Below are 15236 nucleotides of genomic sequence, written 5' to 3'. Positions count from 1 at the left end.
GAGGATAGCAATACTACTGTTCACACACACACACACACACACACACACTGACTGACTGACTGACTGACACACACACACACACACACACACACACACATATATATTATATATATATTATTGGTGAGATATATATATATATATATATATATATATATATATATATATATATATATATATATATATATATATATATATATATATATATATATACACTTTTGGTCATTTCAGATAAGACACCACCAAACATGCTATACAGTGTCTCTCAGTCTTAATTGCCACTTTTTATGCATGTGCTATTCAGCCCAGCTTGTCAAGTATTTGAAGCAAAGTACAGTAAGAGACGCACACATACAGACGCACGCACGCACACATGCAGCACACATCCCCGCACATACTGTATCATACACACCGAGAGAAGCACTCTGGCATAGAACACAAACGCAGGAGCCGAGAGCTGCACACTGGTCAGTCTATGAAGGTCATGGGATGTTGGAAATGTCATTTCTTTCTTTTTATGGGTTGATTTGCATACTGCCTCACCAACAGGCAGGTCCATGATTCAGGATGGAGACTGTGGTGTTACACAGATTGAAGGGGATGCGTGTGTGTGTGTGTGTGTGTCTGCCTTTGCAAATATGTAGCCTACGAACAAAATAAGTACTGAGCGTACAAGCACGTTGTACGATTAGCATCTTTCTGCCGATTTGTGTGTTTTGCCCGCGCAGTAGTGAAGCTAACAGGGCTTGTTGACGTTGCACAGCAGCTCGGTGACTTTGATGAGGCGAGCCACTGTGCTCTGCGACTCCTCCTGCAGCCGCTGGTTGTTCTGCCTGAGGCTCTGCACCTCGGCCTGCAGCACCGCCTTGTCCTCCTTCTCCTGAAAGACATCGGCACACAACAAAACAAAAGCCGTCGCTCAGATCGCTGTGGCAGGAACGGGAGGGGAGCGACAGGTACAGCGGTGGCTTTAAGGAAACTAGTGGGCACACATAAACACAGAGCTTGAAATAAAAACAACACAAACAGTGTCGAGAAGCACATCACGCTGCAGTGAGGAAAAAAACGTACAATCCAAAACAGTGCTGAACCAATTAGTCATCGAACTGATGATTTCTTTGACAGAAAATCATAGTTCAGACTCTTAAAGACAGTAGTCTCAGTGCTTTGTGGTCTTAGGCTGCTGGTCAGACAGAGTAAGCAACTAATCACCTTTAATCGGTATGGGGCTGCTATTAATTTCATTATTGAATAATCTGATGATCATCTTTCAATGATTGTTTGAACTATAAAATGTAATTAAAAAAAGGAAAATAGTGAAAAATGGCCATCACAATTGCCCAGAGCACAAAGTGACAGCTTTAAATTGCTGGTTCTGTCCAACCAAGAGCCCAAAACCCATTCACCGTCTATATAACACAGAGAAAAGCAGCAAATCATTACAGCTGGAAACAGAGAATATTTAATGTTTGTTTCATAAATGACATACGATTAATTGATTATATTAATAAGGTTAATGTTCTGTTGATCAACTAATCAATTATTGTTTCAGCACTATTTTATCATTATTCTTGAGAGTTCATAGACTAAAGGATTGGTTGATTAGAAGAATAATCATTAGATCGATAATGGAAATAGCAGTTAAAAATAAATAGAAAACGTTCCATATAATTGGGAGGAATAATATGTTTATATAATATGTGTACACACAGAGACACATACACAACTGACCAAAGATTCTCAACACAAGGTCCACTTGTCTACTACTGACAATCTCACTCCATCCGCTGAGGAAGGCAACGAGATGTGGTTGAAAGCTCTGGAAACAGAGTGGACTTTGTGTTGAGAATTGTTTTTTGTTTTCTGTTTCCGAGGTCGAGAATAAGAATAAGGAGTTCATCACATACAGTATTCTTTGACATCTACATACATACATTAGTAGAAATGTACTAGAAAATATTGATAACAGCATTAAAGGAGTTGTTGTACATACATTTTTTTTAAACTATATGGGAATATTTAAAAACATCTGAAATGTTACTGTACAAATTTACAACAACATCATGAATAAATAAATGCTTTTTAAGTGTTTTTGTATTTGATGCATCTCCAGTGAGCCCGCTGTGACTTGAAATGGCTGAATGGACTGGAGGATTTGTACAAGAAAACAAAAGCCTGCATCAGAACTACAAATTATCTCGCTCCAGCTACGGAAGCTAAACAATTCAAATACTTTTTCCTACCTGCGCACTCTCCCGTGGAGCTCACTGAAAATAGTATTACAGAGAAAAACAGTCACAGAAGTCAAAGCACCTTTTGCAGGTCATCCTGCAGCCTCTTCAGCATGGACTCCAGCTGCGACACCTTCTCTTCTAGGTGGCCTGGAGAGTCACTGCAACAAAGAGAGGCAGTGACACTTCATCAAAAGCAATTACAGAATCTCACGGTTTGTAATGCATTAATGGTTTAGTAGCAAATCAACAAGATGAATGTCTTCACTGCTTCATATTATAGAAAGGTTTTTTTTCTTTTATAAGAAAAAGTTCTCTTCTCCTGTTATAACACCTCCCTTCATCTCATACAGAGTGAACTTTTCAATTTGCTTGATTGGTCGTGGAGCCGTCCGTCACTGTAGCAGCCTCAGAGCTCGAGACATTGTCCCTGCTGCCTTAAATGAAACCTCTAATACTCAAAGATCAATTTAAAGTAATTGCTAAGACTGACTAGCAGACTTATTTTCAGTGAGTCATCACTGATCATCCCATGATGCATTTCGTCTGGAGTGCAGTTATACATAACGCGGCTCCTGGTGGTGTGAACAGCGTGATAACGCTTTTAAAGGAAAGAACATGGCATTGTCGACAGATGTTTTGGGCCTAGTAGTGTATTTTTACCTTTAATGATTAATGATATGGCTGTATATTTTATCCTTTTGGTTGGTTTGAAGCTCATATGTGCAAGTAATTCAAAAGTGCATATTTGAAGACATACGTTTCTTGAAAGAGGTTGGCCGTTTGCTTTTTTATTGTAGTCACTAAATATAATCTGAATCTCTCTCTTTTGTTGAACTGTATCTACTAAAAAACAACGTGATAATTATTGCAATTGGAAGTTCAGGTTCACAAAGCATTTTACATGCTAGCTGAAGCCACATTTAAAAGTCATCAATACTGACCTCTACAGTACGTTAATGGACATAAACTGCGCCTATAATACCAGAGACTTCTTCTGAAGAATAGTGTCACGTTGGTGTTTGGTTATTTTTTTATTTACTAATTTTCTGATTTGCTTTTGGCCTACAGTTCTGTGGACTAAAGTATGTTTAGACACAAAGAAAAATAAGGCGACCAAGGAGCTGTAAAAAGTGTAAAACTAAAATAATATGGATCAGAAAGATGACGACAGTGAGTCAGACAAGCTGTGTGTGTGTATGCATCTGTGTCTGCATGTGCATACTGCAAGTGCATCACTGAGTGAGCAAGAGGGCTCTCTTTATGGGGGAGAGAAACCATTGCATTGTCTCAAACAGTTGGATGTGGCTGATAAAGTCTAAATAATTGAGAGAATGAAGAAGTAAAGCTGAGAAAAGGGAAGTGTGCAATGATTCAGAGAAAACAAAAACCAAGAGACTAACTACAGAAATATTGAACTGTCTGCTTCACCCTGTGTGTACTGTATAGCAACCCACTTTTCCTTTGAGTCTTTCAGCTTGCCGTCTGTCTGGTCAGCTCCTGCTTGCGAGGGGTCTCCGGCTTTACGGTCTGTGGTAAAGAACATTATCCACATTATTATCTTTAAAATAGCCATACATAGAAAAGATGAGGGAAACAAAGATGGCAGACTTTCTCTCAGTATGGAACAAGCTGTCATTCATACACTTCCTAAAGCAAGAGTGCAGATCCACTACTTTCTTTCTCATATGGCCAAAAGTATGTGGACTAGCCCCAACCCTATTACACCCATGTGATTGCTAAACCTCTCACTCCAAAACGTATGAGGTGGGAAGGCTTTCCACAAGATGTTGGAACCAGGTTACAGAAATTTACTTCTATTCAGTCACAAGAGGATCAGTGAGGTCAGCTCAACACCCTGCAAATTAACAAAACACAAGCAAATGAAGAAACATCTTCACCTCATTTAAAGTACTGCAAGAAGCTCACACCACAACGGAAACTGTTTCCAGGGGACACTAAGAAGTGATGCACAGGGCTGAGACCGCTTGTTGTTGCTTTGGTTTGTGGCTTATGAAGTTATTGAAGTCTGCTATCCATCATTGTAATTACATGATTCAGATATTATAGTATGCAAAAGGCTAACGCTAGATTAACAGCAGTGCTTTCTCTAAATAATGCATGTGTCGTCAAGTTGGTGAATATGTTTCTTCATTTGCTGGTGCTGTGTCATTTGACAATTTAGGGCTGGGTATCGGTACTTGATACCTTTAAGGTATCAACCAAAATAACCCAGTATGGAGTAGTATCATAACTTCTCCAGTAGGGGTATAAGAAAAAAATCGATACACTTGAGTATCGCGATATTTTATTTTGCAATACTGTATCGATTTTCAAAAAGGCAATATCGATTTTTTTTTTTACGTTCAAAAATATTCATGTAAGACATTAGTTCACATTTATGTTGTGTTTAAACCCCCTACCGCTAGATGGCTATGCTGAGACGCACCACTAGTGTCCTTGCCTAACAGCGCCTAGCAGTGCCTGACTTTTTGCTAGAAGCTAACAATGTAGCTATGGCTGAACTTTGGCCTACTTTAGCATATAAAAATTTTGCTCACTAAGAACCTGTGAACCATAATCCCAAACTGGCAGTTTGATTTTCTGTGTACTGAATTGTTTACCTAAAGTAAACTTCTTTGAGTTTTATGCACATCATGTCTTTTATTTTTAATTAGTTTTTCTAAAATTATACTTTAAAAAATTCCCAATATATCATCTTACGCACAGTATTGAAATATATTGCAATATATTGAATCGTGACCCATGTATCGTGATACGTATCGTATCGCCAGATTCTTGCCAATATACAGCCCTATTCTCCCGTGAAACAATACCTGCAGTCGATCCTTTTTGTACACAGATCTAGGCAAAAAATTACTATTTGAATAGTTTTGCTCGCAGCCAATCACCGCAAACGTTCTTTGATTTAATGTGACGTGCGATTGGCCCACTACCGCAGCAGCTACAACCCATACAAACCCTGTGGCGTGGTGTACGGAGTTGGCAGTTCAGCGTGCAGAGATGCTTCCATTCACATGATTGTTATCAAATGGAGTACAGAAAAAAGGTATCAAAAAGGTACCAAATGAAATTGGTATTGGTATTGCTTTAAGGGTACTAGTATTGTACATTTTTAAACGATACCCAGCCCTGGTCTATATGCATGTGCTTTCTTAATTTGCAGTGCATTGAGCTCTCAGGGCCACCATACAAAAGACCAAAAGTATACAGCCAGGGGTGTCAACATACTTTTGGACATACAGTATATTGTAAATGCAATTAATTATTGGCCAGTCCATCAAAGGGCAAACATTACAGTCACTTTTATACATAAAACACAAGTTTATCTAACGTGAATCTTAAAAATTGTGGTATTAGACATGTGCTAACCACTAACAGCTTATTGTATTATTTTTCAGTAAGTGAGGTGTACATATATAAATAGTTCCTCACCCTCTCGTGACAAAGCTTCCAGGATGCTGCGGCAGGCTGTGGCCAGGTCAGCGATGGACTGCCACTCCTCCTCAGTTGAATCTGTTGTCTCTGAGAGAACTGAGACAAAAAAAAGTTGAGATTGATCACGCTTTCTTATGGGACAATACAGCAGAACAGTGGGACTGCAGCCTTTTGAGCAGCCGTTCGACAGTAACAAAAAGCCACCACTGGGGGATGCTGCTGTGTTAATGCTGGTCAGATTCAGGGGCAGAATATCTAGGGACAAGGAGGAAATATTATGATGTATGTAGGATTTCTTTCAGTCAAGATGGAATTTGAGACAGCATACTAAAATACAATAGATAAGGTAAAAAATGTAAGACGGCGACCTAAATATAATATCAAATGATATTTTGAATAAAATAACCAAATTAATAAAAACTTTAAACACATTTTAAAAATTTAAAAATACAATTGTTCCTTTTTAAGATCTGTTAAGGCCTTGAATTTAATCTAATAGTTTAAAAGTTGGGATGCATTTTAACAGACTTGTTGTGAAATGACATGATGTAAACAATCAGAGGCTTCAGAGGCTGCCCCACACACACACACACACACACACACACAAAAATCGGAAGACTCAGATGAGAGGATGAGCAAGTATGCTCTTATGGCGATTAAATGATGAGTCTCATAGTCTCAGCGGAGGCAGAGCAGATGGTGTGAGAGGGGCTCCTTGATTTGGGGCTGCCTAAAACTCAACCCCTCCCACCTCCCATCTGTCCCCCTTTTATCCCAGCCCTGGCAGGGGGTGGCAGCAGAGCAGGGATGATATTAGATTAGTGGGATAGGGGGCACTGTGGATGAAAGCGGAGGGACAAAGGGAATGCAGTGGGGAGGAGAGGGAGGATAATGAAGAGAGTGGTTTAAGGCAGAAAAAATAAGGAAAAAAGGAATTTGAGGCTCAAGCCAGGCAGAGATTATTTGCAAACATGTGTAAATGTTCCATTCTGGCATCATTTGAGCAGTTGTGTCAGCCCTTGTATCTGAGAATTGAGCTTTGTTTGGATCAGGGTCATTATCATACAGTATCTATTTGTGCTCTTTGTCTCCCAAATCATTTACACACATTTATTTTTTTTTATTTAATATGTTGCCATTGCTTTTGCCAAAGGGATTATAAATATATTATAAATATTAAAATGATATACATTTATTTGTAAAGAAAATATTTTTTTAAAAATCAGCAGGAATAGGGAAGTACTTACTCTTGGTGATGGAGTTATGAAGACTTAGGGCTCGTGAATTTCTTTCAGCTCGGTCTAAACATGACAACCGGGAAGACGAGTCACTCACCGAAGCTTTGTCGTCACCAAACTCGGCACCCATGAACTGAAGACAAGAGATAGAGAAAGAGGGGAAGCGACACTGTCAGAGAGGGGATGGAGTGGTAGAAGAGAAACCACTCAGATGTCCTCTCGTCTCAGTCTGTCACCTGTTTGTCCTCTAGGGGAACCTTGGGTTTGACGGCCAGGATCAGATCAGGTGTGGCGTCTCTCAGCTCGCCGACGTTCTCATAGATGTGGCGTTCCCCCTTCAGCCCCACGTTGTCGTACACGTGCCTGTCCACCGTGCAGGGAGGGAGAGATGTGGAGGTGGGCGGGGGGGGGGACAAAGCAAATTTGCTGTTGATGCTTTGTGACATTTTTTTTTTATCCAATCCTGAGGTCAAAACAGAAACTGGAGCACTTAGACAAGTAATCTCCAGGATGGCTTAGATGTAGGCCTGATTCATGTTTGCTATCCTGCTCTCACAAAATCATCTATCAAAAATATCATATCTGATGTGGTTTCCCTCAGATTATTCAGTTCTGCTTTGTGTGACAATAAAAAAGCAGTCAAATACATTTTGGGAGCAGCATAGTTTAATATTAACATGTATAGTTTCTTAATGCACAATTTCCTCTTCAAGCTGCTGTGGCCTTTTGGAGTTTTCACAGTAAAACCCTCCGATGTGCTCAAATGTATTTGTCAGGCAGTTACATACATGTTCTGCTGCTTTTACATAGGTGGTTTTCTCTGTCCTTGGAGCTTAATACTTCGTAAACTTTGTTGTGACTGTCAGAGAACGACACTGATACTCTAGAGGATGAGGAAATGCACGGTGAAGACCATAATATCTGTGATTGTTTAAAGGAAACAAATTTGCTTTCTTGTTGTCATTTACTTGACTTGCTGTCAACTTTAATGGTCTGGAAATGTTTAACTTTTTACTGTGCAGTCATCCAAATAGTTACACACTGGAGTAAAATAACAAACATTTAAATTGAAAAAGGAACATTTAAGTGATTTTTTTTATGTGAAACATAATTTTAAAACTTTTGCATTAAGTTAACACAGTTCAGTGAAGCAGAGTGACACATTGCTTGGTGTCCTTACTCCGTGACGCACTGACTCTGAGATTAAATTATGATGAGTCAGCTTCAGTTTGAGGATATTTTCAGCCATGTTGGATGATTTAACAGCCCTTTTACCTGATAGTCTCCTAGTTTGCAGATGTAACTAGAAAGATCTTGCAATGCAGCATTTCTTATTCACATTATCTCTCTCTCTCTCTATAATGCCCAACTAACACTCATATATCAGGCCATGACAGCTTGTATGATCAATAACATGAGCTTTAGTAACACTCACCCATCACACGTATCCCTGAAGAACAGCTGTTTCTCCAAAGAGCAGCTGCGTGTGAGTTGCGAGCCCCTGTCCTCCTGGCTCTGATTGGCTGGTTGGTCCTGCAGAGAAGTGGCCCGTAACAAAGGTAAGCTGGGTGGCGTGAGGAGCGAGCCATGGCTACTCTCACTTTGCCCTTCATCACACAACTGTCCTCCGCTCTCTTCGGCCTCCACCTGCACCTCCGTCATGTCTGCTTGGTTGACCCCACTCGCCTTCAGCTCGTCGTCCTTCGCTTCTTCCTCCTTCTCCTCCTCCTCCTCCTCTTCCTCCTCCTTCTTTTCCTCCTCATCCTCCTCTTCTTCCCTCTCGTCGAGTACCCAGGCCACTCCAGACTGAGCCTCGCCGGGTTTACACTCCGCATCCTTGATTGCTTTCTGGTACAGCTCGGAGAAACTTCTGCAAATCATAAAACATACTAAGAACAAAGCCATCACAACTCTCTTTTCCGCCAGGCTTCTCATCGCACTATTGAGTCATACATGATTCTAGAAGCCAAAAACAAAAGCCCCACTTCCTATCAAGAATTATGACATCTTTGTTCCATTTTGCTTTGCTGTCACAGAACAAGCATCTCAGGACTGAAATATACATACACCACTGGGATTCTCTGAGGACACTCGAAGCAGAGTTAAGAGCTGCAGAGGTGTCCACTTTAATAATGGTTTTATTTTAATTCTGTCCACAGCTCTTTATGCCCCCTCTCTGACTTCAGCTGCTGTTAGCAGTGGGACAGACTGTGCCAGTGTGATTAAAGATCATTAGAGGGATTGATTGGTTGTTAACCGGCTGGTGTGACACTGACTGCAGGCCGTCATTAACAGTAGAGTGAGCTGTGACCCCAGAGTGGCACCTCTCTTGTTTTCCTGAAATGACTTGCCCCACTAACCCCCTCCTCCTTATTTGCTGTCAACCTCTCTCTCACCCACTCACTGGATCCACTCTCCACTTTCTGGAGCATGCTTTATGCCCATGAGCCCTTTCTCCTTGTTAGTGTTCTCTCTCTCTCTCCCTCTCCTCCTCCTCATATCTGCAGCCCCACCCACCTGCGAGGCTTGCCGTTCTCGTCCGGTGGAATGACAGTGATGTGGATCTTGTGCGCAGTGCGGAGCAGCCTGGTCCTCTCCTCGGGGCTCAGGTGAACCAGCGAGTGTCCACACAGCCGCACCACACGAGCCCACAGCTGCAGGCCTCCGCTCTCAGCGTAACAGAAGCGCTGCAGCTCCGTTACAAAGCCCTCCTCGTTCATCAGGAAGCCGGGCTGCCCGACTCCGTCACGCAGGGGGGTAACCTCGAGAGCCTCACAGCCCCGCGTCACCAACTGCAGAGGAGCAGAAAAAGATAAAAGACATAAATGGTAAATGGACTGCATTTATATAGAGCTATTCTACCTTATCGGACAAAGCACTTTACAATTTGCCTCTCATTTACCCATTCACAAACACACTCATACACCGACATACACTGGCAACTTTGGGTTCAGTGTCTTGCTCAAGGACACTTGGGCATGCGGAAGGAGGAAGCCGAACCGCCAACCTTGTGGTTAAAGGGCGACCTGCTCTACCTCCTGAGCCACACAGCTGTCCCTATAATAAACCATACACCACCAAACATAAACCAACCACTACAAAATATTAAATCTGGACACAATCACCCACCTCTAGCCTCTGCACCACCTCTCGTATATCCTCCGCCTGGCTCTCCATCACACTGATTGACACTGACTCTCCGCGCTCATAGAAGATATCCAAGCAGGGCCCCCCCTCCTTAGCCTCTGTCACTGCCTTCCAGCCAATGACATCTCGACAGGAGCAGTTAAACACCACCTTTCGTGTGCACCTCTCAATGAGCACCACCGACTCAGCTGACACCCCGAGCAGACAGGGGAGCCTGTGCTCCCCCGCCTCCACTTCATCTCCGCTGTTGACCACCACAGCCCACACCAGTGCCCCGGCACTGTGCAGCTCGGCCCCTTTGGCACCCTTCAGCTTGTCTTTGCGCTTGCCTCCCAGAGAGAGCAGGGGGAACTTGGTGGAGGAGTCGATGGGCGTGGTGGTCACATAGTTTTCGGCTAGGTCCTTAAGGTATTCCTGCCGTGTGCGGGTGGCCATGGAGCGGAACTTTTCGGACTTCTCGGCAGCGTTTTCAGCATTCACTACCTTCGCCAGGAGGAAGTCTCTGAAGGCAGACGAGCGAGGGAATCGGGCGCCCTTAGGGAACAGCGGGCCAAATAATGGCATGTCTTTAGAGCGTGTCACAGCCACCCTGAGAGGGAGAGAGAAAAACAGGAATGACACAGTAAGAGAGAGAGAGAGAGGGTGCAGCAGTAACATTCAATCTATGCCTTGTTTTTCAGTGCTTGACTGTTGTGTAGTGCTCTCCAGAATTACAAACAGAGCAGTGGAGCACACACTTGTTTTTTCATCTGAGCTGCACCACAACTACTATGATGTATGAGACACATGTGTAAGAGTGCACATAGTAAAACCTGTCTTAACACGCATATCATAATGACATGGGGAGTAAAATCGTGAACTATTTTTGTTTTCCTGAAAGCCCAGATCTTTTCATTACTTATCTCTACTTCTTATGACATATAGGGCCCACTGGCTGACTATATAAAATATATTGAATATATATACTGAATATATTGTCTCACGAGATTTCAGTCTGTAAAAGGAAGGTGAGGTCTTTTTGGGAGGTGAAAAATTATTAGTATTTTTTTTTAACAGAGAGTAAGAGATAGGATTAAGTCAGACCTGTAATAGGTGTGGTCAGAGCATTGCTCATGAACCTGAACGATGATGAAGACATGTTGGAAATGGGAGCGGATGGCCTTTGGAGTGAAGGGTAGGGCGCCTGGCTCCTGGAACACGATCGTCACAATGTCGTTGCCGATGTGTCGCTTCCTCAGCAACTGAAGAGGAAAAACAGAGACACAGAGAGATTTAGGCCAGAGTATTTATAGTAAACTAAGAACGAGCCACATCTCAGTGGAACCTTGTTTTATGTCTCAAGAATCTACAAGAAAGGTTGTAAGAAGCATTTAAAGAGATTACTCTTAATACATTAAAATAGGTTTTCTTTGGTCTTTGGTAGCTGGAGAGATGCCAGTTCAACTCCTGGGCACTGCCAGGTGCTCTTGAGCAAGGCACCGTACCCCCCCCCCCAACCGCTCAGGGCGCTGGTCCAACACTGGCAGCCCACTCACTCTGACATCTCTCCATTTGTGCATGAATAGGTCCTGAGCATGTGTGTGTATTTCAGGCCTGTGTGTAGTGATTTCTAACAAACAGAGTGTAAATTGTAATTTCCCCACTGGGGATCAATAAACAGAATTAAATAAAAGTATTCTCTAAAATAAGCTTGCATGACCATGCTGTTATTGTTGTTACCACAACTAAATACAGAATTGTATAACTTAAAGTTCACTGATTATGAATTAGGAAACTTAGAAGAATACTTCTTACAAAATAAAAAAAAAAAAACTAGAACAGAAACTAGATTTAAACACCACACACATACACACACTTTAAGATATAAATACATACCAATCGGTTGCCGCCAAAAACCAGACAGTTTAAAGAGAAATCTCAGGGCTTTGTCATTACGATGTTTTGTTTTATTTAAACCTTTAATCTTAATATTAGCATGTCACAAGTGACAACAAACAGGCTTAAACCGTAAACTGCACATAAAGAAGTGACAGTCATCTGAACAGGAAGCCTGTCTGAGAGGCGACAGTGAATACCTTCATGGTGGGAGTTAACACTGGGGGGCAGGATTTTTATGTCATGCTTGTTGCGGAGTACAGAGCCTTTTTCTAAAGCATTTCCCAAAAGCATGACAGTCTGAACAGAGATGGGTAATGATGGTTGTACCAAGACTGATGCAATTTGTTTTTACGCATAGAGGTGAAACATCTGGTCATTCTGTGAATTCCAAAAGATGAACTTGGTATTGAAAAATGCTTTTGCAACACAAAAGGCAGGAGAAGGAAATTGTATGTCATATATCTGTTGAAATATTACCTGTTGTGTGTTGTTGGCTGTGTAGGGCAGCATAGTAGACACATGAAACATAATCTCATAGTCCTGGTAGCGCGTATAGAGGGAGTGTGTCCCAGTTGAGTCGGCTACACAAGCAAAAGACACACACACACACACACACACACACACACACACACACACACACACACACACACACACACACACATCACACATAGAGACAGACAGATAGGGATTTAGCAAAATCAGTCAACTTCCCTGAATGGAAGACTAAACTTAAACTGTCACAGCCAGGGTGAAATCTGTCCCATTTGCTGTTCTCCACCGCTCACTGAAGGGAAAACAGCTCTGAGATAATCAGCAGTGACTATGCTATTTTGCAGGCATCACTCAGATTACATGTGGCTAGATAGGAGTTATCTTTGGCTTTCAGTGGTGCACTGATGCCCTTCGGATAATGGTCCTGCGACAAGGTGAGATACAGCCAATAGATGCTGGTGTGGTGCAGTTTTTGTTCAGCTCACTCTTGTTGTCCAGCTGAGCTCGGTATTTCTCCCAGCCCTTCAGCCGCACGCGCCCCCCGAGCAGATCCAGGAACTCCTCAAAGGCCGGGCCAGAGCTCTCATTGTTGTACATGTCTTCCTCTGAGCTCTGCCCGGCCCGACAGTACATCACCCCAACCTTTCGCTGGAAATTCAGCTACATTAGAAGACAAAGAAGCACAGAGTTTATAATTAGCCTGCTGCCAAGACCTTTTATCTAGTAGGGCATTCTGATCGTTTGACATCTTACTTCACAGATCAAAAAGCTTGTCTAAAAGGTTTGTTGTTGTAAAATGCTACACACCTGCACAGCACACATTACACTATTAAACCTATCAATCCCCTTTAGTTTTTATGCCAGAGTTCAGGCTGCACAATGCTTAAAACAGGGAGTCTTTTTGTCAAAGTTGTTCATTCCCTTTCTGAAATAGTTCACCTTAAAGGTGGAGCTAGCGGCTACCTGGTGTGTGTGGGTTTAAATGTTCAGCAGCTTCTGCAATAAAATGTACAGGGTCATAAAAATAATGTTTCTATTTATATGATAGGGCTTAATTGATTATGTGATCATCAATAATCTATGATAATTTTGGCTGCAGCTTCTTGAACTTGAAGATTTTCTTTTCCTCATTTCATTAGTTTCGTTTCACTTTTTCATTCATTCGTGTTTGTCAAAGTAAGCTACTTGAGGACACGACTTTGGGCTCTGAGAACTTGTGACAAAATTGTTATTATGCTGAACATTTTGAATTACAAATTGAAATGTTCATGTACAGATCAATCATTAATGAAAAATAAAATAAAATTGAACCTAAAATAATTTTCGGTCTGTGAATGTTTATTTCAGGAAATATGAGAAAAGAAAAACAAAAAACACACAACAGAAAATGACACAGTAAAACAATGCAGACACGTCATACAGACTGAAAAGGTAAAGCTAAAGTGACAGCTTGTTGTTGCCATTTTTATAGTGCACAACCTGTTTTACGTCAAAAAGTAGTCTATATCAACAGAAGAACCCGTACTTATCGTGTCACTAGGTGGTCTAAAAGAGGAGATTGCACTATTCTGTTGCAGATAAGTGCCTTTAGCCAGTCAGCCTGGTCAAACAATAGATGATTATTGGATGATTATTCCATACACATGTCGGCACTAAACTTTCTTTTCACTGCTATCTACAGTGTATGTTGTATATATGTTACTACTGCTTCTACTGCTTTTAACAAATGGGTGTACTTTTCCAATCTTCAAACTGCATGCCCTGTTTTTGTTTTGCTGTATTTTAGGAAGCCTTTTGTAACAACTTGGTCAGAGACTACAGATAGAAAATACAATGAAAATAGGATGAAAACATTTTTACCATGTGTAGTTATTAATTTGTACCGTCCCTTCTCAAATAAACTAAACAAAACAGCATGGTGAGTGATCAGCCATCATGGTGGCAGAGGTAGTTGAGAGAAGAATGAACAGATATAGATAACTCCACTTTCACACCTAAACCCACCTGACTGATCACTGTGGAGGTGTAGACTTCAGAATGTCAGCTTTTCAACAACAAATGTTTGTGTCTGACCTTTGAAAAAGAGCTTGTTGCTGCTATTTCTCACTATCCGACATCCTGACACATGCAACAGTCTTTAGTGTCAGCAGACGTAGTGTTACTCACCCCCTGTTCATCCAGCTTCAGCAGGGTGTCCCGGACCTTGGGGGAGTTTGAGGCCAAGCGAAGGCAGTGCAGGTTCAGTTCAGGCATGATGAACTCCAGCAACCTCTTGGGAGACAAGCCTCGAGGGGTTGTGTGACGAGCGGCGGAAGGCACAGACTCCTCCAAGATGGAACCTCGCAGTGTCTTCATCTGAGGAGACGATTTACAGTAATCACATCCAGTCAAATCAATTTTACACACACTGAACTGGAGAAGAGCTTTGAGGAGATAAAAGTGCCGGTTTACCTCTGTGGTGCGAAAGATGATTCTGTAATTGTACTGAGCTCCGCTGGATCCTTCTTTCTCATCTCGACGGAAACTGATGGCCACTGGACCAAGGCGATCGTCCATGCCGAAGAAATTCTGGTGTTCTGTGATGACAATACACGTAAATGCAACTGCGACAGTGTTGGGGTTAAAATAGGATGAATATGATGTTCATACAGAAATGTACGAAAATTCTTAGGGTGGAGAGTGGGGCTGACAAGCAAGACGCTTTGAACCCTTCCCTTAACTGCAATACCCTCCCCCCGCCCCCTAATATATCAAAACAATATATTTATGGTGAACAAGTACATAACTCTACCCC

The 15236-nt window shown here is 41.9% G+C and overlaps 1 protein-coding gene across 9 annotated transcripts in view; it reads right to left on the bottom strand.

The window, feature by feature from the left end:
- Positions 1-260: 260 nt before the first annotated feature.
- The window catches only part of zmp:0000001168 (signal-induced proliferation-associated protein 1), a 32780-nt gene continuing 17804 nt past the window's right edge, over positions 261-15236 (bottom strand). For 5 of the 9 annotated variants that reach the window (XM_036008666.1, XM_031319938.2, XM_036008667.1 and 2 more), the window contains 14 exons: positions 14894-15018; positions 14609-14797; positions 12928-13102; positions 12428-12531; positions 11156-11313; positions 10055-10661; positions 9443-9717; positions 8361-8795; positions 7162-7288; positions 6935-7058; positions 5685-5783; positions 3686-3758; positions 2311-2389; positions 261-877 (listed from right to left, as the gene is read on the bottom strand). In XM_036008666.1, the coding sequence (XP_035864559.1) occupies positions 734-877; positions 2311-2389; positions 3686-3758; positions 5685-5783; positions 6935-7058; positions 7162-7288; positions 8361-8795; positions 9443-9717; positions 10055-10661; positions 11156-11313; positions 12428-12531; positions 12928-13102; positions 14609-14797; positions 14894-15018 (2714 nt within the window). In that variant the 3' untranslated portion in view covers positions 261-733. Of the gene's footprint in view, positions 977-1663; positions 2390-3685; positions 3759-5684; positions 5784-6934; positions 7059-7161; positions 7289-8360; positions 8796-9442; positions 9718-10054; positions 10662-11155; positions 11314-12427; positions 12532-12927; positions 13103-14608; positions 14798-14893; positions 15019-15236 lie in introns of those variants that run through there. The other 4 variants (XM_031319943.2, XM_031319944.2, XM_031319942.2 and 1 more) reach the window with 4 other exon arrangements.

Source organism: Sander lucioperca, chromosome 13 (assembly GCF_008315115.2).
Source record: "Sander lucioperca isolate FBNREF2018 chromosome 13, SLUC_FBN_1.2, whole genome shotgun sequence".
NCBI classification, from domain to species: Eukaryota; Metazoa; Chordata; class Actinopteri; order Perciformes; family Percidae; genus Sander; species Sander lucioperca.
This window is presented reverse-complemented; position numbering and strand designations above follow the sequence as displayed.